This window comes from Puntigrus tetrazona, chromosome 2 (genome assembly GCF_018831695.1).
Source record: "Puntigrus tetrazona isolate hp1 chromosome 2, ASM1883169v1, whole genome shotgun sequence".
NCBI classification, from domain to species: Eukaryota; Metazoa; Chordata; class Actinopteri; order Cypriniformes; family Cyprinidae; genus Puntigrus; species Puntigrus tetrazona.
This window is the reverse complement of record NC_056700.1, coordinates 25,212,537-25,237,170: the sequence shown is the minus strand read 5'-3', so window position 1 is coordinate 25,237,170 and position 24,634 is coordinate 25,212,537. Positions and strand designations below refer to the sequence as shown.

Here is a 24,634-nt window from a genome sequence, read left to right as displayed (position 1 = left end):
TGCCGAGAGATCAGCTGGACACATACTGCTCTCTACTGCTGGACACAGTCATAACAACCGAACGAGAAAAGCTTAAGAACGCTGCATGGAGGATTTTGACATTACTAAAGCTACTGAAGCCTCAAAATGACCCAAAATAATTCCAGTCTGCACGAGTAATGTAGGAAAAATTTCCATTTCCTGTATTTAAAAAAAAAAAAAAAAAAAAAAAAAAAAAGTGTGTATATATATATATATATATATATATCCTTTTTTAAAAAATATATATGTATATATATATATATATCCTTTAAAAATATATATATTTATTATACACTATATCTTTAAAAGAAAAAAGAATCCCTTTTTTTTAAATATATATCCTTTTTAAAAATATATTATATCCTTTAAAAATAATAATAATAAATTTATATATAATATATATATAATTTATATTATATATACTTTTTTTTATTTCACTTAAAAAGTTACTATGTCCTAAAAGCAAAAGACAAACAAGAAATGTAAGTGATAAACATGAGTAATGTTTAATTCAACAAAATACTGAACATGGCAGCAGAATCTGAAATGACCCAAACCGGGCAACACAACATACATTTACTACATTAGCAGCAGTAAAAATAATAATAGTAATAATAAAAAAAAACAAAACAACCACATCAACAGACCTCCATCGTTCCTGATCCTTCATGAGAAGCCGGCGAAGGAAATCTCCTCAGGTTGTCCTAAACGTACGAACTCTTCTTCAGGGTTTATTAATGCGAAACATAACGAGAGTAAAAGATGCTTCATCTACATCAGTTAGCAGATCCGATGACGTTATTTATATACACATCACACATCAACACCTGATAGCATACAAAGTTTGGCTTCAACTAAATTTGCACAACTTGCACTGCAATACTTTAATTATATTTCAAATCCCTGATTTGATAAGAGAGAAATCCAACTTAATACAATTGATAAGACGGAGACGAAGAGGGAAGAAGATACGTGTACCACACAAACAAACAAACAAACGTAAACTAAAAGAGAAGTGAGGGAGGTTTGCGTCTCCTCAGAGAACAGTTCATCTGAACCTCAGAAGCCATTGAACCTGCGGATGCTGGAAACGCACCGAGCACCTGGCAATCAAATTCAGAGCACCTTCTGTGTCAAAACTAAAAAGAAAATCTCCGGGAATCACAGAAAAGCAGCTGGATATTAAATTATATTGCTACCACAAAAACTGAATAAAATACTTTAGATATATTCATATATAAAAAAGTCACAATATCTGAGGTATATCTAATCACTGAGAGCATGACGGTCGAGATTCAGTGATCGTGTTAGCGCTACGCCGACCAACGAGTCTGAGAAAAGCTGCCCGTTTCTGAACAACGCCGGAGTCCATGAGATGATTGGAGGAGTACAGCACTACGGACATTCGGTCTTCAACACTCGAGTTATTGCGGGAAACAGGCGAGCTCTGAAGATATCGCCACTGTGGAGATAGATGTGAATCGAGAAACATCCAGGGTCATAACGCGTCCCAAAAATCCCAAGGAAAAAGATGCATGAGGAAAAAAAAACAATGATAATACGGGATTTTCATGACATTTCAGCTAGTCTTCTATTACTGGTGCAAAAAAAAAATCATTGTTACTAGGGTTGCAGTTAATTTGCACTTAATTTATAAATCGCAATTACAATCATGGATGCCATAATTAAACAATTATTACCTTCTTGAACGATTATGTAAAGTCCATTTATGTTCATCTGAATGCTTAAGATGTTTTCTCTTTCTACAGGTTAATTATAGGTTGCTTAACATTATAATACCTTGTGTGTTTTACTATATATATATAAAATTTCAAGAAGAAACCAAACCAATGAATATTTGACTTAAGGTTTAGTACTAGAGAAGCACAATATAAATGTTTCGGTTTAAAAGGTTTTCAGGTTATTTGTTTTTATATAAAAATTTGACAGTGGTATAAACATCATTCAATGTAAGTCTTGTCAATAATAATTAATAATTGCGTTTACAATTTTAAGCGAATCGAGTTAGATTTTGTCAATCGTGCAGCCCTAATTATTACTGTTTTGCTATCATGCAGGAAAAAAAAAAAATTAAGCACAACTGTGAATATATTTTAGGTCATTTGAGTTCATTTTAGGTTAATTGTGTTACTGTAGTGATCATTTGTTGCTCAATTGTTTTTTATTTGCTCTTTAAACATTAATGTCAAAGCCAATTAAAAGATCTAATTACTTTGAACAACACTTCTAATGCTAATTTCAAGTTGTGTTTGTTAGCATTAGTAAATGCATTGTGAGCATGAACTAACAATGAATGAATGATCGTATTTTTATAAACTAACGTTAACGAAGATGAATACGGTATCGATCATTGATTGTTCATATTTGTTAATACACAAACTAATGTTAATAAATGGCATCTAAATTTAAAGTGATACCAAATTTTTTTAATCAAATTGTTAAAAACAAAACAAATAGGTTAGATTTTTATTGCATTTGACACCAATTTAAAGGGGGGAAAAAGCACACTTTTTTGCATTACAGTAATAATTTGATAAACAAACAGTTGTTTAACTGTTGCTATTTTTCTGCTAAATTAAAGCATTTATGAAATTTCAGCATATTGAATATTTATTACTGTAATGCAAAACAACGTTATAATTACTGCAAGCAAGAAAAAAATTATTGTAAATATCTTTTAGGTGTCCAAAAACTTAATTGTGGGGTGGTGTTTTTTCACTTGATAGAAAGAGATAATATGCAATGGCCCAAGAGCTTTATTTTCTGCTGCATAAAGAGAATGAAGTCTATGCCAAGTCCAATTTGTCCCATTTACTGTGACGTACTAAAAAACCTTTTCTCATTTCTGCGATGCGAGGGAGTTAGTTTTCTTGAAACAAATTTCTTTCATTTTAATGAAGCATCTAGTATTTCGAATAAAGTATTTTTCTGCATCATGCTAAAAGATATGCCAAGGCGTGCTTAAAAAAAAACAAAAAAAATCATAAAAAGCTAAATTTTCACGGATGCATAACTACATTTTTCCTTCAGATTTTCAGGTGGCTTATGACCCAGATTTTTCCTGGTGAGATTCACCATACTGCTGAGAACTATTGCTGTAAGAGTGAGCGGTCACAATCACATGCACAGAGTTTACCTGAGTAGTGTAGCGGATAAACATCACGCGCTTTCCTGGTGCACCCAAACATTGAGCCGTGATCGAAAGCAATCCTGTAACGCAGCGCTGCTCTTCACGCGGCCGCAGAACTAACACTTGGACTGCAGCTCGTCACTCAGAAGAAAAACAAAAACGAACGCTGAACCGATGGCACGTCTGACTTCAGATACTTCAACACAAGCGGATGCTACATTAAAACCAATCCCGACGCCGCGAAAGGCAACTCGAATCGTAACAGTCCCGCTGCCTTCCGCTTCCGGTGTCCCAGACGGCTGCAGGAAACGCCACAAAAAACATCCCACGAGACGCTTCGAGGAAGAAAGGGTACGTTAAAACTAGACTAAAATTCACTGAGTACAAAAAGGACCTTGTGTGCTCTTGGAAGGTTGCGTAACAGTCATCAGATCGTCTTGATAGAACCCGAGGGTCGAGCGTTCGGGATGGAGGTATTCATGGAGTGAAGGCAAAAAAACAACAACTTAAAAATGGCATTAAAACCGATGAGGTAACGTGTGCTCATATCCCAGCAGTCCGAAACGATCCCCTGAATGCCCTCTGAGAGTTCGGTCTTCTCGCGTTTGAGGTTTCTCCGTGTGTGCCTTCCTTCTCGGAAGAGTACAGTAGATGAATGTGCTGGTGAAAGCGATCCGACGATGCAAGAAGAAGAAATTAAATACATGACGATCCAGAGATCAAATTAGCAGCAAAGTTCACATTTACTGGAGCGATGAACGCCGTGGTTCGCCGTCCCTGATGTTCAGGTGCTGGACTCTTTGGGAGGAAGGTCCGTGTCGCTGTGGGACGTCGTCATCATCATCATGGAGACCAGGCACTCCGAGGTAGACGTGTTGATGGTGTTGGCGGTCTTGGAGATGGTGGAGATGCGCTCCTCCACGCAGCCGGCCGACAGTCGCGCCTCTGCGTCGTGGTCCCAGCACTCCTCGATGGTCTCGCACAGCTGGCCCAAACCCTGCCAGGAACGCGGAGAAAGATCATTTAAACGGTTTTAATTCTCCAACTCAAAATTGGAAGATGTCAAAAGCTGGATCGGCATTCAAAGGGTTGCACAACGCTCTGTACAAATTTCTAAAAATCTCTTATCAAAATGCTAATCGAATCAAAAGGCGTCAATTTAATAACTAGTCTGAAACTCTGTGTTTCTCCAAGCAATAAATGCAGCAAACTCCATCTCTGAATGAGCTATGAGTTTAACCTAACCTGCATTAAGTTCACTTTTATTTACTCATGCTGTGAAACAATTATTCATGATTAATTCAAAATAAATGTTTTTGTGAGTACTGTATAAATTCATTACGCATATATGAACACACACACACATACAGTATATATGTAGAAAATATTTAAATATTACAAAATATTCAATATTATAATATATATTTATATTTATATATTTATATATATATATATATATATATATATATATATATATATATATATATATATATATATATATATATATATATATATATATATATATGTGTATAAATATTTACGTGAATATATAATATATATGTGAATGTGTGTGTATATTTATATATACATAAGTAATATTTTCATCTATAATATTTAGGTATTTAATGTTTAATAATATTAAAAGATTTTTTTGACTAAAACTGTAAAATTATAACGCTAACATTTGATCTCCGTCCAAACTTCAAACCATCAAATATTTAGACAGAAAACTGCAGGGAGCCTTTAAAGCTTCTCTTTTATTGATAAGAACTTTTCATTACAAGATTGAGAAGTTTGGTTGGTTTATGTTTATGTTCCCAAAAGTGACTGAAACTCAAATCGGATACAGTTTAGTTTGTATGCAGCAGCAATTACTGCAAACTGAGTCGCTCTGAAACGCTGAACACACTGCTTCATGAGCTGCTCACAGTTCTGTGCTTTACTCTGAAACCTGCAGTGCATGTGTATTTATTTATTCAAATCGCGGTCCTTGCGATACGATAATTGCACTGGCTCTAGCTTCTACGCAAAAGCACATTCTCACCGGATGTTTGATCCAACAGTCTTTAAAGATGGGCCGCATCTTCTTGTGGACCACCACATCTTGAAGGTCTTCTAGTGAAGGATGCTGGCCCGCCTCCTCCTCAAAGGGCAGCTGGTACTCACCTACAGGACCTGAGGGAGGCAGCAAAAGCATTAGCTGTATAAAGCAATAGCCAGGCATGCATGATCAGCTAAGATCAAAAAAAAAAAAAAAAAAAAAAAAAAAAAAAAACAGAAAAGTGCTAAAGTACTATACCTTATAGTACAGTAAACTAAAACCTCACAATTATTATTATTATTATTGGTGTTCATTTTGGGCTGAAATGTAACTAAAAAAAGCATTTTTAAAGCAATTTCATAATTGCGTCAAACTTCTTAGATCAGAATACATGGAAATGTTTATTAATAAAAGAACATATAAAACAAGAAAGAAAAAAAAACACACCCCTGAATTTATAGCTAGAGCCTTTTGATTTAAGTCAATAAATAAATATAAAACATTAACAGTTCTGTACTTAGAAGTTAACTTATTATGATGTCTATTTGATGGACAGCTTCTTCCCTCAGGCCATCAGACTGCTAAACTACAACTGATGCACAAATATATCATTAATACAACACACATATTAACATTGTATATACACTATGAATTAGTAAATTTCCTAGCGTTTGCATATCTTTTCGTACTGTATTACTGATGCTAATGCAGTAACAGTCTGTGCATGTATACCCATTTATCTGTTTATATATATATATATATATATATATATATATATATATATATATATATATATATATATATATATATATATATATATATATATATATATATATATATATATATATATATATATATATATATATATTCATTCAATACACCCACAAACACCTTGTGCATATCTGTACATTGTAAATATGTATATGATACACCACACTGCTCTTATATTGTTAAACGTCTGGAACACGTTTTTACTTGTAAATGCACAGACACACATGTTTATGCAGACTCACCATCGGAGGCGGTGCAGCGAGACACCAGCTCCCACAGCACCAGTCCTAGAGCGTACATGTCGATCCTTAGGAAGGCGTCCCTTTGGAAATTAATGGCTCCCTCCAGCACCTCTGGAGCCATGTAACGCCGAGTGCCCACCTGCAGCGAGAGAGAAAACAAACAGTCATACACTAGACACTTTCACCGCCCTCCCAGAGGAGTCTGGGGATTCACACTTGTTTGAACTTCAAAATGGCTGAATAATCATAAGGGACCGAATAATAAGAGGCTGAAACATTTTTGTGGTTGCATTTGCACAACTCTTCAGTGAAACTGATTTGATCTCGGACTCAAAGCCTCACATTTCTTACATTTATTCAAAAGGCACTTACAAATAAAGAACATCACAAGCACTTTCTTATATTTACAGAACACAGTGCCAAGTGTAAAACAATTTAGACTAGTTTAGTTTTTGAATCTGCATTTATATTTTTTGGTCTGTGTGCGTTTATTCTGAATTGATGAATCAAAACACCAGCAAATAATATTTACAAGCACTAACAGTAAAACGTTTAGGGTCAGCAACTTAAGCAAATCAGCTTGGATGAATTAAAATTGACAGTGAAGTCAAAATACTGATCTTTTAAACTTTATATTTATTAAAAACCTTGATAAAGAGTATAATGGTTTCCGACTTTTTTTAACATAAGTATATTAAAATGATTTCGGACGGATCATGTGACACTGAAGATAGGAGTAGTTATGCCGAAAATTCAGCTTTAAATCTCAGGAATTAATTAAATATTCTGACATAAAACAGCTCTTATAGATTGTAATACTATTTCACAATATTACTGTTTTTATTTTACTTCTGTTCAAACAACTGCAGCCTTTCTAAAACACTATTTTTACCAACCCGCCCATATTCAGCATGGATAAAGAGACAGATAGACTGAACTGTAGGCAAATGCTTGGCTTTATCTCTCACCTGGCCGTGTGTATCTCCAGGCGGTTTCCCAGGCTCGAAGCGCACAGCCAACCCAAAGTCTGCAATCACTGCGCTCAAATCAGTCTTGAGCAGGACATTCTTACTCTTGAAGTCTCTGCAAATCACAAACCTCAAATCACCCAGTGTCTCTCGCTTATCACTACACAGCAAGAGCAAAACATTTACAAATCTCTTTTAAAAAAGTACACATCAAATGCTCGATACGCATCCTTTCAGATCTGTATTGATGCTGTAAAAGCTTTAGATTCACTTCGGCTCATGTACCTGTGTGCGATGGCGGGTTTGGGTCCCTCTGCTCTGTAAGGAAGGTCTTCGTGAAGGTACGCCAGGCCACGGGACATGCTTGCAGAAATATGGCACAACTGAGGCCAGCTCACAGGGTTTCCCTTCAGGTAATCTGTTAGTGAACCCTGCAATAAATTGGGACCCATAATACATATTATGGAATTTTAATCAAATAAAAGCAATATTGAAATAAAGCACTTACTGGAATATATATAAATATTTTAATTCTACTTTTGCCTAAGAAAAATAAAAATGTGAAATGTGTGCGTGTGTACATTAAAAAAAAAATAAAACAAAATTTAAAGGACAAATAGGATGGAAAAATACTAACATTTTAACTTAAATTGAAATAAAACAGAAACCATAAAATAAAAACTATTTAAAAATATTAAGTAAAACCCTCATTGATACTAAATTAACATTATATATTATATATTACAATAACATCATGATACTACATAGATTTTTAGTGTGCAGATCATTGTTTTTTTTATGTACTCATTCTGAATTGATGCACCTGAGTAGCAATGAATGTTAAAATTGAAGACATAATGCATAATAATTAATATGCATGTTGTTTGATACAGCATTTTATATTATCTTTAATTTTAATATTATTATTTGGTCCACTTTACCCCACAATTCTCTAGGGATATTTTTGGAAACAAACTATTACTGACCCTTTCGTGGAATTCTGTGACCAGCCACAACTCCATCTGAAGGTTTGTGCCGCGTTTTTCTGCTGAGATGTAATGCAGAATATTCTCATGTTTAAACCCTTCAGTGAGGTAAATGTCTCTTTCATTTTGCCACGACTGCTTGTCCTGTTGATAAACACATTTCAGAATTAAACACACACGCGTTTCATTTGAGAAAAAAAAAAGCAATCCTGTTTGAATAGTACATAAGTGGAGTATTTACCTGGATGGGAAATATTTTCACCGCCACATATTCACTCAGTAACTGGGCCTTCCAGACGCAGCCAAAGCGCCCTCTGGCCTTTAACTCTAGCAACTGCAGTGGCTTCAGACCAACCAGAGGAGACGGTGGAGGAAGACCAGCATCCTAAGCAAGAACATTTAAATAAAAAAACACATAAGAATCAGTATCTGATAAGCAGTACAAGTCAATCAACATAAAAATATATTTATACAAATTTAAAATAGGGCTGATAAGATAGCCTTATAATGAATAAAGGCAACCCAACCCCCTTATATATATATATATATATAAATATGTGGGACTAAATCTTTTCAACAATCTAAAAGAAAAATATAACCATATCCCAGTAATAGTCTCAAACATAAACTCAGACATATGCAAAGTATGGTGTCTGAAAATGCTTTAATGTTTTTGACAAGTGGCTACATTTAACTGACCATAAATACAAAATGGTAAATTTGTAAAATGTCATCATTATAATAATAAAAAAAAAAAAAAGTACTGCTTTTAAAGTGAATACGCTTGTAATTTATTTAAACCTGTGACACAAAGCTGAATTTCTTGCATCATCACTCCAGTCTTCAGATCAATATGATTCTTCAGAAACCATTCTAATATACAGCAGCTCATTTCACATTATTGATGTTGGAAACACTTTTGGAAACCGTGATACGAATTTATACGTAGCTGTCATACCTGGCCAATGTCAACGTGTCTATAGGGTGGTTTTCGCTGGTGGTACGTCCAGCAGGCGAGCACCAGGGCCAGAGAGAGGATGGCGAAAGGAATGAGAGAATAAACCAGCACACCCCACAGAGACGGCCCTGGCTGAGGAGGCTGGATCTTTACTAGAAGAAAACACAAAACAGAACATCAGCAATAATGGATGTGAAATATAACCAGGTGTAAAATAAAACACATAAAAGAAAATGACACTAATCAAACAAATCACTGAAATAAGGCCATTATAAAATGACTGAACATCAATTTTTTATTAATGCACCAGATCTTGTATTTATAATCACCTACATTTACACGACTAAATACTTAGATGGTTAATTTTTTGTTAATAAATGCAAATGTGAATCACCATCATTAAAGTTCCCTTGTTATGGATTTTTGAAAATGACCTTTCACGCAGTGTGTAACAGCTCAAAGTGAATTAGTTTTGAATCTGAAAGTGCGCCGTGTATAAAAGTTATTGTCTCTCAAAAGGAAAGATTCGACTCTAAATCATTGAAATGAGGCGTTTTTAAAACAAATCCCAAGCACTTAAATGTTAAAATCAACATGAAACATTAACATATTGCCACCTGCTTGTTACGCGCGCAGATCTGTGAAAACCAGATTTTCATGTGGGTCTGAATGATAATACAAATTCAGTTTTTATTTTTCACTAGGTGTTGCTTTTGGAGCATTAAAAGCTCACAAACACTGCTCTAAATAAAAATTCAAAGGAAGGGTTTAAAAAAAAAGGAATCATCATTTGGGAGTTGTTGAATGCATTTTTTTTTGGTACCTTGCATAAATGTCAACTTGTTGGGGACTCCCAAAATCAAAATACGAACCTTTCAAATCCCATAATAGGGGCACTTTAATAGCACAATTCATATACATATATTTTTTAGGCAAAAGATCCTAAAGAATGGGCCACATGGCTGTGAGGCTGGTTTACCTGCAGGAGCGATGGCTTCTGGCAGGTGTGTGAACTTCTCATTGCAATAGTTTCCTTCACAGCAGCAGAAGAACACCTGAGGACTCTCCTCTGTGGCCACACACTCCTGTCTGCTCACACACACACACACACACACACACGAAAGGGGGAGATCTAAAATTAGTCGTAGCAGTGGCAAATGGCAGTCGATGTGAATTCTTAAATTAATTGCTAACTGAGAGACCCCTGGTTTCACAGACAAGACTAAAGCCTAGTGCTAGACTGAAAGAAACTTGCGCTGACTGGTCTTAAAACGTCATTGGCTTTGTTTCGTCTTAAGATGCAAACAGTATTTTATTTTTTTTTTAATATGTTTTTAAAAATGAATTCAATGTCTAATTGTGCTATGGCCTGGCTAAGCCCCGTCTATGAAAACAGGCATAAATGTAGTAACCCATATTTACAAAGAAAGCACAAAGCATGCATGCAAGAACACCATTGTTTCAGCAGTTTACATGTGTTGAATCCTCACTGATCGATATCTAATTTGACACAACTGCTTGTCGTCACAGGAGAATATGGCTCTTGGCCGAAAAAAAAAAAAAAAAAAAAAAGCGCTCGTTGCAAAACAGCACTCAGAAAAATGTATATTTAAGCTTATATTTCCTAAGCTTATATATACACACCAATAAAAATGCTTTTTGAGCAATCCAATTTTACCCAACAGTCTGAAATTAAATGATTTTATTTACACACATTAAAAAAAAATGAAAATCATTTGTACAATTTGGGGCCAGTTAGATTTTAATACTACCTAGTAATCAACAACGATTAATTAAAAGCCACATTTCCGACATTTATAATGTTACAAAAGAATTCTATTTTAAATGAATGCTGAAATATTATAAAAAGTTTAACAGAATATTAGAATAGTTCCCGATGTTATATTAGAATGCTTTCTCAAGTATCATGTTAAATATGAGACTGAAGTACTACATATGCTGCATCACAGGAATAAACTACATTTTAAAATATTCACATAGCACCCAGTTATTTCTAAAATTATAATGACTAGGGGTAGATGAGACGAAAATGACATCTGACCGACCCCAAACTTTTATACAACAGTATGTTTACATAACTTCTCATTGTTATAATAAATGAAACCCGTGATAAGTCATTAACTTCAGGCTTTAAAAACAAGTTCTTGTCAAGCTTGTTTGGCAAAAGGCAGTCGAATCCGACAGTGACCTTATATAAAAGGAGGTTTTGATGTTACCTGTCATAACAGTTAAAATCGTCGAGCCAGCAGCCTTTTTTGACCAGACGAATGGTTCCGGTGGAGTTCAACCAGGAGGCGTAACAGTGCAGCCTCTTGTCTTTCTCTCCCTCACACCTCTCAAAACCGCTCTGATTGGTTTTCTCTGTCCGCCAGTTATCATTGTAGTAGACGCACTCTCTAGTCGCCACCTCCGCCTGACTGCCTCCTGACAGAAAACACGGAAAGGAAGAGACTGAAATGCATTTTCTTGACCAAACAGTTGACAGTACAGTTGCATTCTTTCATGTTCAAAAGAAAAAAAAAACTCATACATGTTTGGAACAACCTGAAGAGGAGTACAAAATGAGAAATGTTTGGGTGAACCATGCCTTTAAACGCACAGTGCATTAAAAAACTAAACGCATACATCCAAATGATGCATTGCAAACAACTTAACATTTTTGCTTGTGCATCTTTAAAATATACGCTACCGAGTTTGATATTTTCTTATGCGTGAGACATTAAAAGCGTGGCTGAATCTATTCAAGTATTAGTCAACAAATAACCGAATTGGAGCATATTACGCAAACATTTCCAGACCCAGATCTTACGAGATCACAAGAAACAACTACCTGTCAATCAAAACCTAATGAGATGTTTAAACACTTAAACCCCCCTCACCAGAAACCCCAGTGTGTGTTCAACCAGCCTGCAAACCCCCGAACCAAAACACACAGCCACAAACCACATGCTTCACGGGTAGATGATTTAAGACCAGTGAACTGAGTTTCTGTGGTCTTGAAGAAAACCACCAAATCAAATCCAGATGTCAGATCAGCTGTCATAAGGCACGTCTCGTCGTTTTTGGTATAACCAACGCCGCAGCGCCGCGCATCGCTGCACACATTTGCACAAAGAACTGGGTCAAGGATCGTGAGATGATTACATAGTGTAAGATCCACACAACAGGCGAGCAGAAAGACCTCCTAAGGTCAGACTGAAATGGGACAAAATACAACACTAAGCACATTATTCTCGTTTTTCCATACCCAATGATGAATTTAGAATTATCATCAAGTTATTGCTACTTTTTAAATATTTTTTAAAAAGTTATCATTTATAAATAATTACCTTTTTTAATTTGGACACCACTAAACTTAATTTTTAGAAAACATTTATCCATCTTTTCTTTTTGATGTTGCTTTATTTTAACCTCAATAAATATAAAAAAAAAATATTTTCCTTGTTTATTTTTTTTTAACAGCTAACCTAGGTTTGCCGCTTTTACTGAAAATCATTATAAATACGAGTTTCTCTGTTTCAAGGGGAAAATAGCAGATTACGACAATGTTTGATGGCCCACACGGGCAATGGGGGTTTAAGCACATTGCATGCAAAATAAAAAACAAAGCCTGTGCCTTTAAATTTGACGTATATATGCACTGGCCACCCTTCCCCCACAAATGTGACCCCACCTACTCACTAAAGCACCCAGGATCGAGAGAGACGGGGCTACAGAAGCTTTAGCGCCAGGGCTCGTGTTATGAGTTGACGTTCATTGTGCATTTATTGGCTAAACACTCGCTGATAGATCAATGTATGGCTTCTTTGTCACTGATACTGGGTGCCACATGATAAGAGGGAATTACATCAGCAGCCCCCTACTTAAAACCCACTGCACTCTGCTTTCCTCATTCTCTTACACACACACACACACACACACACACACACACAGAATAAGTTTATTTCTAAGATCCCCTGACCCCTGTGGTGAGCCTTCACGCCAAAGCGACCAGATTTTACCTTTCTTCACCCGTCACCACCCCACAGCTGACACACACACACACACACACACACACTGATGTGGAGGGTGTATCAAAGACTCTTTTGTTTTGAGGGGGTTTCCTCCTCACTGGGACCCGTGAGGGACTCCATTACAAATCAGCTTTCAGTATAAGAAGATTTCCTCACTGTTCCCCTAAAACAATGATCAAAATCAATACAGATAACTGGACAAAGCGCGAGGCTTTGTCTAGTGGTCAAACAAACAGGCCGGCCTAAGCGTGAAATTGAAAGTGAGAAAATAAAAGGATAGTTTTAAATAACTGATACACAACAATGTGTGTAAAATATGCCCATATACATATAAATATTACATGTATATTACACACACATAAGTCAGTTACTTATATACACCAAATTTAAAAAAATATAAATACCAACTTCAGTTTCATTAAAAAAAAAAAAAAAAACTTTCCCCAAACTTTCAATATTTTGTTTTTAGCATTATTATTTTTGCTTCTCTTTTTATTACACCAGAACAACATTTTACCAACTTATCACTTAAACCAAAGTCCAGCATATTATTTTTATTTTGCATTTTTATTTGCCTTGTTTTTAAATACAACTCATAAACATTTTTTACTTGTACTTTATTCTGCTTCTCCAATACTCAAGATATGCTTAAAGTCCTTTTAATATTGTATTATTATTATAATTTTTTTATTTTAATCGTAATAAAACAGTACAATTATTTTGACACTACTGCCAGCGAACCTTACACATAAAATGGTGTTTTTTTTATTAAAACCTACCGTTTCATGTCAAAATACAACACTGTTTTGAACAATAAACACTTAATCTGCCATGGCAGCTCATGACAAAACAAAATAATTAAAAATAAATTAAATTAGCATATTATAAAGATATAAATGCAATAAAGAAGGCAACAGACACATCTAAACCTATGAAAAATGTTTAGCATTTTCTATCGCAAATGTCTTATAAACCTTAGAAAGAAAACAAACCAATTTGAGAAACCAAACATTGCATGAAAACATGAGGCGAAACCGCGAGTTGTTTTGTGGAGATCGATTGTTTCAACAAACCACCAGCTGTTTTACTTTTGTTCTGTGTGCTCACTTTGCCTTTAAACAACCAGAAATACCGCACAAGCGACTTTAAAACAGCCTACCGCCGTTTAATCAAACCTAAACAACGAAATATCTCGAATTGAGTTAAAATGAACGCCTAATTCGTTAAAGCCAACGCTCGGTGGATTGGTTCGGTAACAACGGCCGTGTTCCAAAAACCTAGCGCGCTACCTACATAGCTAGCATCGCGGTCCTCGCGTGAGAACTAGAACGCTGTCTACATAGGCTTCTTGACCGGGTTTAGCGACGCGGCCAGCCACACTATGATTAGATACTATCGTTTTGATTGAAGATGAATCAAATAACGAGCGCCTTACCTGAGCACCAGACGAGCGCCAAAGTCAGCCAGGTAACAAACATATTCCTTCCTTCGAGGATCCCGGCGATAAACGGCGCCCTTTATGCCGCGAAAGCATTTAAGAGCGAAATGAAACGCATGAACGCGAGGGCCCGCGCGCTATTCTTCGCCCGCTACAATAACAACGCGAGCTCCTCTTCACAACGGCGCGGCGTGTCCCTCAGAAGCGCGCGGATCGGAAACAAAGTCCCTGATGTCGCAAACATCCAGCTTTTCATTCTGGCCGGGCGGCGGCAGCGGGAGCGAGTGTTTGGGCGCTTGGAGCAGAAGCGAAGCCCCCTCGCGTGCGTCCTGGTGCGTGTTTCTCCCCCTCTGCCGGGGCAGTTGGAGGGGGAAGGAGGGACTGACATGCGAAAAGCTGAACGGCGTCCAAAATGGCTCCTGAGAGCCACAGCAGCGGTGCCAGCGGGAAACCCGGATGTTCACCGGGGCCACCGTGGACTCACTGCTGCTTCATCACCGGTCCAATGAAAGCGATGCAATCGAGTGGAAAAAAAATAATACAAACCCTAGCATGCTGTGAAATTCAATTGCAATTAATAGAAGTCCCAATTAATTGTTGCACAGCTATTTAAAATGGCAAAAAATGCATTTCTCCTATAAAGCGTTATTAACAATAATGTTCATTATACAATTCATTCAATTTAAATATAATATGTGACCCTGGATGCATATAAGGGTCATTGTTTTGGAATTGAGATCTATAGGTCACCCGAAAGCCGAAATTTGAAATTCTGGAATCTGAAGGTGCAGAAAAATCTAAATGTTGAGAAAAGCACCGTTAAGGTTGTTCAAATAAAGTTCTTTGCAATGCATGTTAATCAAAATTAAAGGACGTAAAATTGTTAAATGCATTTCTAAAATATTTGCATGAAAAAAACGACCTTTGCCTAATATCCTAATGATTTTTTTGCCATAAAAAACATAATTTTGACCCATAAAATGTATTGTTGCCTACTGCTACAAATATACCTATGTGACTTATGCCACACACTTATTAGGTCCAGGGTTACACACACACACACACACACACACACACACACACACACATATATATATATATATATATATATATATATATATATATATATATATATATATATATATATATATATATATATAATTCTAAAGAAGCTAAGTGGTAATAAATAATTCTAAATAATTCCATTTATGTATTTAAATGTAGCTGAAATAATAGCTTACAACCACTTACAAACATTAAGTAAAATATTATATATATATATATATATATATATATATATATATATATATATATATATATATATATATATATATATATATATATAATACTATTAGAATTCTATTTAATTTATATTTACTTGTTAGTTTTAATGATTCTTAATATTATAACTAAAGTGCATTTTATATGTTTTGTGTGTTTTTACTAATGAAATATGAGGCTGGGAACAAAGTTGAACTAAATCCCCTTTAAAATAATAATATAAATTATCATTAAATATTGTTCTAAAAACCCGAACAGCATCATTGTTGTGGTTTTACAATACATGTTCAACTTGTGTCCCATTGTACCGTGTTATATCAGACTGAGCTGCTTTCAAATACATACAAACATGTGACCTGATGCTAAACTACGTTATTTATGACCTGGGCAGAATTAGGACAGTTTTAATCTTTAGTGAAGCAGTCGGCGCTAAACTCGGGCATGTCAAACGTTTTTTTCTCTGCACACCCAATCAGCGACACAAAGGGTGAGAGAAACCCCCAGCGCTGCTTGACCCCAGAGGTCACGGCTTTGTCCGTTCCGTCCCCCCCTCTAACAAAAACTTCAGAGGGTCACATTCCTCCCCCAGACCCCCGGATACTCAGCTGTCACGAACAAACCCAGGATATTCCCCTCGCGCGGGCTTCCCAATACAAAGACTCGCGCTGTTGTCCAAGCGCTTGTGTTACCTTGAGCTTAAACAAGCTGCTCAGAGAAGGAAAGAACTAACACGCATCTGATTCCAAAGTTCACAACAGGGCTTAAATCTGTTTAAAAGGAATAGTTTACCCCCCCAAAAAATATTCGCTCCTTCATCGGATTTGGAGAAATGCCACCTTGGAGAATGGCTTACCAGTTTATCCTCTGCAGTGAATGGGTGCCGTCACAATAATCAACAAAAAGCTGCTCATGTTTGTAAGAAGGAAATCTATAATTGATAGCCATGGCTAAAATATGCATTTTCTCTTCATAATGTTGCTTTTTCTTGTGAAAAAAGTCTGAATCAGGAGTAAAAACGGCACATTTTCAATCAATTTTTAATTAAGCAGTCATGCATTATTTGTATGCTATTATAGTTGTTATTATTTAAATTTTATATTTAAATATTTTTAGTCTTGATTTTAATTTTAGTTTAACTTGGCTAAGGTGCCTTATGCCATTTTATTCTACTTCTACTTAGCTTAATTTATATGATTTTTATTAAATTATTATTTAATATACTATTATTTAACATTTTATTTCAGCTCCGTTTAAATGAATAACAGTGATTTTTAATAGTTTAAGTACTCCGATTGACAATCTTTATAATCCATCCTTCATGCCTATGCAATGTTTTTGCAATGCATTTCTAAATTATAATATTTGCAATATCAAAAGTTTGCAGTTATTAGTTTTTGGGGGGTTTTTTTTGTACATGTCTTCTGCCCCCTGGTGGATAACTCATACTCTTCTTCAGCAAGTAAAATGCTTAACATTTCCAAAAAATATTGTTATTGAAATGCATATGTGTGCATCCAAAATAATCAAGCATGCATTTGAGGTATTTTTAATTAGAGGTCACTGGGAACTTTTTTTTTTTATAACAAAATAAAATGTGAAAATTAAATTATAGAGAGAGAGAGAGAGAAAGAGAGAGAGAGAACAGCCACCTTTTCACAGTTCACCTTTATTTCAACTCATTGCCTCAGTACAAATACAAAATAAAACATACAAGAATATTCCTGTGCTAATTGTGTTTTCTTTTCAAATAACCGATTCATCGTTAAAATTCCGTAAAGATAAAAGGCACATAGCCGTGTGATTCAGTAATATAAATGGAAGTTCGGGTTCGTTTGATTGATTATTTGGGGTAAGTGTGCTTTGAAACATTGATTTTTCTTTGAGAGCGAGGCTGTATTGGGATGTAACAGTTTAGAAATAGTTAACCACCCTGCGGATAGACTGGATGTTGGGATTCTCAGCTTGCCATTCCATGAATGAGCAGTAGTTTCCTCTTTCCACGATGTACATGCGGCCACGGTAGTTCGGCTCCTCGTACATGACCCAACTGAAACGGGTAAGAAAGAGAGATGTTTTAGTTTGTCTGCAATCGATTCTTCTATACGAGCGGCATTAAAATGGATGACCATTGTTGCAATTACAAATAGCATAAATAGCATCATTTTGCACAGTTGCATACATTTGACTTTGCTAAACCTCACGCAGATAATTTAGCAATGAAGATTCGCGTTGTACTTATAAGTCTGTACTTTTAGTCGAAGCCAAAGCATAAGCGTGGCAGAACTCACGCTCCGTCTCCATAGACTTTAATGGAGTTGAGGCAGTTCTTGCTGAATCCGGTGCTCTGGAGGAAGGGACAGTCGTCACACAGTTCAACGCACTGACCGGTGAAGTTCTGACCCTCATAAAGCTCCATCCTGTAGTGCTCCCCGTGCTGACAGACACAGACAAGCAGAGGAGAGCATCACGTTCAGAAACATCAATACAGGTCAGATGCATAATAACATTGTTTTCTTTGTGCAATGAATACTTTTATAGTTTTCATAAATATTTTGAGTCCAATTTTATTTTTTGTTAGTTTCTTTTTCTTAGTTTCTTTATATTATTTGTATTATTATCACATTTTTTAAAAATTAATGTCTATAGTTTTTATTTTTATGCATTTTTAATTCTATATTTAAATTTTTTTTATTTCAATTTCAGTCGAGCTGAGTTGTTTTACACAAAGTTAAAGTACAGTAAATGACAAACGGAAATGTTTGCAACTTTTGTTACGTAATTGTGAATAAATCAAGATTATATAAAAAGTCTGGATTTCTGCCTCTGCTTAATTCAACTTGCCGTTACATTCGCATTATAACACATATCTTTTGCAATTATTCATAAAATTTACTAGAAATTTTGGTGTGAAGATTTCACAAACAATAAATAAATTGCAAATAGTTTCAATAAATAGCATTTTTCAGTGTATCGGAAGTTTTTTTTTTAACATTTTTGACACTGTTATAATATGTAGTATTGGTTTATTATAATAACCTTAACAATGCATTCCGATATGCACAATGTTATTTACTAATAAACGACTAATCAGCCAAAAATGAATACATTTACACAAAATGCAAAACTTTATTCCACTTGATTTAAATGATTTGATGGTGTCACACAACGGCGCAGCTGTTGAGTAAAAAAAATATTTGCCAATATAATGCCAAAACATGGCATTATAAAATATTATTTGTAAATTAGAATATTGGATTATGTTCTACACGAAAATACCATTTCGCTTCAGGCTCAAATCAGCGTGTTATTTTTCTGTGTTGGCTGTAAAATTTACAAGCAATTACTTGAGGAAGACCTTTACTCTCAGCGTTCCCGATCCTCACCATTTTGATTGGCTTGCAGGAGCCCATGTGATCGTTGTGAGCGTTCCAGCGTTGGAAATCGGGATACTCTCCTTTTTCCAGCATGTACTGCTGTCCCTTGAAATCGGGATGATCGAAGCACACCCAGGCCCCGCTCTCCACCCGGATGGAGTTCACCCTGTTCATGAAACCGCGGTCCTGGAAGTTCTCGCAGTCTCCAAACACCTCCAGCCTCTGGCCCGTGAAGCACTTCCCCTCGTAGAACACTATCTGGGAGAAGATGCAGTGATGCTTGGTTTATTGATTCAGCTACGGGCGCCGGCGGTGAAACAGACTCTGTGAAACTGAAACTACGTGAGATCACAGCTTGAGCTTCGTTAATCAGCATCACGCTGCGAACACTTTCCATCTCGTGAAGTTTCCTACTCCGTCCTGGCGTTAACCCAGCAGAGCATACGGAGCAAATGTAAGCTAGAATAGCCTGCTGGGGCAACTCCTTTAATCATTTTACGGTTTTACTCCTTAATATAATCTTATAAAATGCCATCTTAAAAAAAAACATAAATAACTTTATCTATATTTCATTACATTTGAAAAGGTAAACTTGATCTTCGTCAAGATTACGGTTTGATGCTTATGAGGAAATGCGGTCAAACGGTGAAAACATATACGTTTGCAAGTTGGCATATTCTGGCTCAAGAATAATTTGTGATTCATAAAAGTGCTTCATTTCTTAGTTACGCGCATGCACGCCTTGCAGCTTGCCTAAACATGAGTTTTCTATAATGAATTGAACATTATGAATTTATGCTAAATTAGTCTTTTTTTATAAAATGTATTTTTTTCACCATGGTAAAGCCGCAGCAGGCTACAAAGATGAGGTGGAAATTGCAAAAATAGTTCATATATAATCAAGGAAGCATCAGTTAGAATGGGCTGGAAAACTGTTCCAGGGGTTATTGATTTATAGCGATAATTATAATTTCCAGTTATTATTGCAAATTAAATTAAATGGTATTTTTGCATTCCAATCCACATTTCTTTATAAAATAGGTATTTATTTGCCTTTTTCCATTTCATTTTATTTACGTTTCTTTGTGTTTGTTCATATTTTAGTCAAGGCCGCAGGTAAAATGCGTGCTCAATGTTATTGTTGAGCTCTGCAGCACAGAATGTCTGCAGATATTTAATGTAAAAATATGCAGTAACGTGCATTCATTTGGGTGCATGAGATGCAAACACTAATATTGTAGATATGCAAGTGTGCATGCAAAAGTACGTACTGCAGTGCAAATTATGCAAAAATGGTATTTTGTATAAGAATGCAAAAATCTGTTTCATATTAAAAAAGTACGGTATATACATATTTTTAATCTTTATTTGTTCAGAAAATGACAATGTGTACTCACCTTCCCTGAATACTGAGACATTGTTCCCTGCCTGGATCCTGAGCAACTATCCAGTGGAGTGAGAGAGAAAGAGAAAGACAGAGAGAGCAACCGGAGGGAAAAATCCGGAGCGTCTGATATATGTGGCCTATACGCTCTGAGGTGTTATCGCGAGGTTTTGCCCACAAAAGCTGCACAATGGAGAGCTTAGCGGTTTCTGCATCATGGACAGTTTCTCTTACACTGCTCTGCTGATATCGGAGTTCAGGAGGGTGAGATGCACAATGGCACAATCGATTGTGTTAAAGCTCTGATTTACAGTCAGTGTTTGGGTGTGAGAACGACTGCTGCTGCTGGCAGACAGTCAAAACACAACACAGCTGAGGAACATAAACATGACCACAACCACAGCCATCTGTCTATCCGTCCGTCCGTCCGTCCATACATCCATCCATACAGGTATCTATACATATATCCATCCTTTGATCCGTCCGTCCATACATCCAGCTAGCTATCTATCCTTCAGTCTGTCCATCCACTCATCTGTCCGTCCATTTGTACATCCTTCCATCCATCCATCCATTTATCCATCAGCTATCTATCCATCCATCCATCTGTCCGTCCGTCAGTCCATCTATCCAACCATCCATCCATCCATCCATCCATCTGTCCGTCCGTCAGTCCATCTATCCAACCATCCATCCATCCATCCAGCTATCTATCCATCTGTCGGTCTGTCTGTCCATCCATCCATCTATCCGTCTGTCTATCTGTCCATCCATCCATCCATCCAGCTATCTATACATCAATCCGTCCATCCATTCATCTGTCTGTCCATTTGTCCATCCATCCATCCAACCATCAGATATCTATCCATCCATCTGGCGGACACCCGTCCGTCCATCCATCCAACCAACTATCCATCCATCCATCTATATGTTCATCTGTCCATCCATCCATGCATCCATCCAGCTATCTATTCATCTGTCCGTCCGTCCATCCATCCATCCATCCATCCATCCATCTGTACAGCTATCTATCCATCCATCCATCTGTCCTTCCATACATCCAGCTAGCTACCTTTCCATCCATCCATCCATCCAGCTATCTATTCATCTGTCCGTCCGTCCATTCATCCATCCATCCATCCATCTGTCTGTCGTCTATCCATCTGTACAGCTATCTATCCATCCATCCATCTGTCCATCTGTCCGTCCATACATCCATCTAGCTACCTTTCCATCCATCCATCCATCCATCCGTCAATCCATTCATCCATCTATCTATTCATTTATCCATCCGTCATCCATCCAGCTATCTATCATCTGTCCATCTATCTATCTATCTATCTATCTATCTATCTATCTATCTATCTATCATTGTTCATGACCCCAGCTGGAGAGCTGCAGGAAGGAAGTTGCATACATCTCTATGTGATCACAGCACTGAACACCACCCTGTAAACAGAAGAGCTGCAAACACGCAAAGTTCACACATAAAGTTGAGAAATATTGTTACATTTTCCTGTGTCAAGATCATTAATTTAGCTGTGCTGCATAAGACCAGGGCTTGGTCTGTTTGCAGAAAAAGAGAGAGAGAGAGAGAGAGCTGATAAGAGACTGCAGGATAAAGGTGAGGCTTCATAAAGACATACAGACAGACAGAAAGCACAGTTTTACTCAGTCCAACGCTGTACAAAGGTGAGCTACACATTATACACACATTTATTTAAGGTACTTATTTTTACAGCACATTAAATCATGTACATGCAATGCATGCATCATAAATCAAAATATAAACTTTATTGTCGCTTCTCTTCTTTGGTTGGTTTTCCAGAATGATGAAGTTCTTCATGTTTGCTGTTGTTCTCGTGCTGGTCGTGACGGGCGGTGAGTGTTACTGTGGATCTAGGACAGACTTTGGATCTTTGATGCCCTGAAACCATGCATTGCGTGGTGAAATACGCATGCAGATAATCGTATAAGACAATAATGTGTTCATAGGATTAGTTTAAGTATTGCATACACAAAGTAGTGCATTTCTGGTGATTTCTAAAATGTCCAAACCTCAAACAAAATCTTTCATGCATAGAAAGTTATGTACATGTGTATTGAAATGTACATTTTAAAATGATGTACAGTAAATATGTACAACATTACCATAAAATGCAAGAAAGGATTATAGCAGGTAACCTGAACAAAATTTTAAGAACACTGTATTGTATATCTCATTTATGCAACTATATATCTCAAATAAATATATAAAATATGTAACCTACATACACAAATTTTAGTACTGTGATCATCTCTTATCCACTGAATGTGATGCATATGATGCATACACTTTGTGTGATGAGATATGCATGAATGCATGAAAAAAATAGCTGGGCAGGTTTTGCATTTCTGCCGTGAGTTAAATTATTAAAATGTAAAACGCTGTTCTTAATATCTTTTTTATATCACAAAAAATCTATGCCTGTCACAAATAGATACATACAAATGTAATAACACAGCCAAATTGTTGAGGTGAACATCAGACGTGAAGATCCTTGCAATACTTTGAGGTGTTATAAAACAGATATTAGATCGTCCATAATGCAATAAAATCATACTTTGTGTGCTAAAATATACATGAGCCGCGACATAAAAGAAGTGTTGGCAGGTTTAGCATTTCTGGTAGAGAAGACGTCTGAAATGTCCACGCGAGAGCAGCAAAAGCAGTGTTTCATTCAGTACTCACAGGGTTTATGTCTTGCACAAACATGAAGTGTGAAATCAAATGTCGTCCCGTGTGTTCAAGGCTCGGCCCTGGACTGCCTGCACTGTGTCCCGGAGAAAGCAGGAGGGTCCTGCGAGATCACCACCGTTACCTGTCCGTCGGACAAAGACGCGTGTGCCGCCGCCAAGTTCCGCAGAAGCCCCTGTGAGTCTCCATTCAGACCGGCATCAACGTGACACGAAATACGTACCGACAAGCGCATATCACTGCAGTTTCCAAAAGAAATGAACACTAGAGGCAGTCAAATCTGACACCTTTTATTCCTGTTCACACGGTTTTCGATTAATAAAGTGTCATTTTGCCGCAGTTACTTAAAGGATACCATGTTATGACTTCAAACAATACTTATATGCTGGGGGATGCTTCTGAACGTTTGCAGGTTTTTTATATACAATAGGTTTGTTCAGCAGATCACAGAGATATATCAAAATATATCAAAGCATGCATTATATGCAAAATATGCATTAGTAAAAACTTCATTTGGACATCTATAAAGGATATTTACTTTTTTATACCCTCAAATTCCAGATTTGTAAATTGTTGTATCTAGTTGTAATACTCGTATTGTGCCAAATACTGTCCAAGACAACAAACATAACAAATCCCGTTCAACAAATCTGGAAAAAAGGCAACAGAATCGGCACGGGTGCATCAACAAATGTGTTTTTATATCAGTTTTGCGTTTGTAAACACTATAGGGATGAATAGCCGTGGGGCATATCTCCAACGCGATAAAGCGATACTTTTAGCAACAGTTCGATGAGTGATTAAATGTCTTGTGGTTTTGTTTGAAACAGACGGGCATTACCAGAAGTGCATGTCCATGTCGGGCTGTGAGATGGTGAAACAGAACGCTTTCATCAACATCAAGTGCTGCCAGAAGGACTTCTGCAACACCTTCGACTGATCTGCCGCTGCTTCTTCGGTTGATTTATACGAATCGAGTTACATGCGTTTTTTTAGTTGAATATATGCAAAGATTTGTGCAAAGAGACTGTTTCAACACCGTTGATATCGAAATAAACTAAACATGATAGCATATTTGCTGGTGGTGTGACTTACTTGCTTTTTTACGTAAATGCAAACATTCTCACTTCACAGAAAATTTGTAAATGATTTTAAAAATATATGGGCCTGCAAAATTAGCAATAAAATGCAATAGAAGAGTATTTAAATTTCAAACTGAAAGATATTGCAACATTATTAGTGCGTGTC

The 24,634-nt window shown here is 36.4% G+C and overlaps 3 protein-coding genes across 5 annotated transcripts; 1 reads left to right on the top strand and 2 right to left on the bottom strand.

The window, feature by feature from the left end:
* Positions 1 to 561: 561 nt before the first annotated feature.
* LOC122362952 (activin receptor type-2B-like) lies at positions 562 to 15,027 on the bottom strand. Of its 2 annotated transcripts, XR_006253181.1 has the most exons (12): positions 14,608 to 15,027; positions 11,376 to 11,583; positions 10,118 to 10,227; positions 9,139 to 9,290; positions 8,422 to 8,565; positions 8,181 to 8,324; positions 7,480 to 7,625; positions 7,195 to 7,309; positions 6,227 to 6,365; positions 5,217 to 5,347; positions 3,179 to 4,169; positions 562 to 1,483 (listed from the first exon to the last, which is right to left on the bottom strand). XR_006253181.1 is itself a non-coding variant. In XM_043264772.1 (11 exons), exons 1-11 carry the CDS (start codon positions 14,648 to 14,650, stop codon positions 3,957 to 3,959), a joined length of 1,545 nt encoding a protein of 514 aa, XP_043120707.1. In that variant the 5' UTR covers positions 14,651 to 15,027; the 3' UTR covers positions 562 to 3,956. The 2 variants fall into 2 exon arrangements, 1 of the variants encoding a protein (XP_043120707.1); XM_043264772.1 differs by having other exon boundaries at positions 562 to 4,169.
* A 2,520-nt stretch (positions 15,028 to 17,547) lies between these two features.
* On the bottom strand, positions 17,548 to 20,683 carry crygn1 (crystallin, gamma N1). Its single transcript, XM_043222921.1, has 4 exons — positions 20,663 to 20,683; positions 19,275 to 19,544; positions 18,180 to 18,325; positions 17,548 to 17,938 (listed from the first exon to the last, which is right to left on the bottom strand). Exons 1-4 carry the CDS (start codon positions 20,681 to 20,683, stop codon positions 17,803 to 17,805), a joined length of 573 nt encoding a protein of 190 aa, XP_043078856.1. The 3' UTR covers positions 17,548 to 17,802.
* A 1,526-nt stretch (positions 20,684 to 22,209) lies between these two features.
* On the top strand, positions 22,210 to 24,458 carry ly97.3 (lymphocyte antigen 97, tandem duplicate 3). Of its 2 annotated transcripts, none has more exons than XM_043216588.1 (4): positions 22,210 to 22,341; positions 22,478 to 22,530; positions 23,441 to 23,563; positions 24,217 to 24,458. In XM_043216588.1, exons 2-4 carry the CDS (start codon positions 22,479 to 22,481, stop codon positions 24,324 to 24,326), a joined length of 285 nt encoding a protein of 94 aa, XP_043072523.1. In that variant the 5' UTR covers positions 22,210 to 22,341; position 22,478; the 3' UTR covers positions 24,327 to 24,458. The 2 variants fall into 2 exon arrangements, with proteins under 2 accessions (XP_043072523.1, XP_043072530.1); XM_043216595.1 differs by lacking the exon at positions 22,210 to 22,341 and adding an exon at positions 22,350 to 22,374.
* Positions 24,459 to 24,634: the final 176 nt, after the last annotated feature.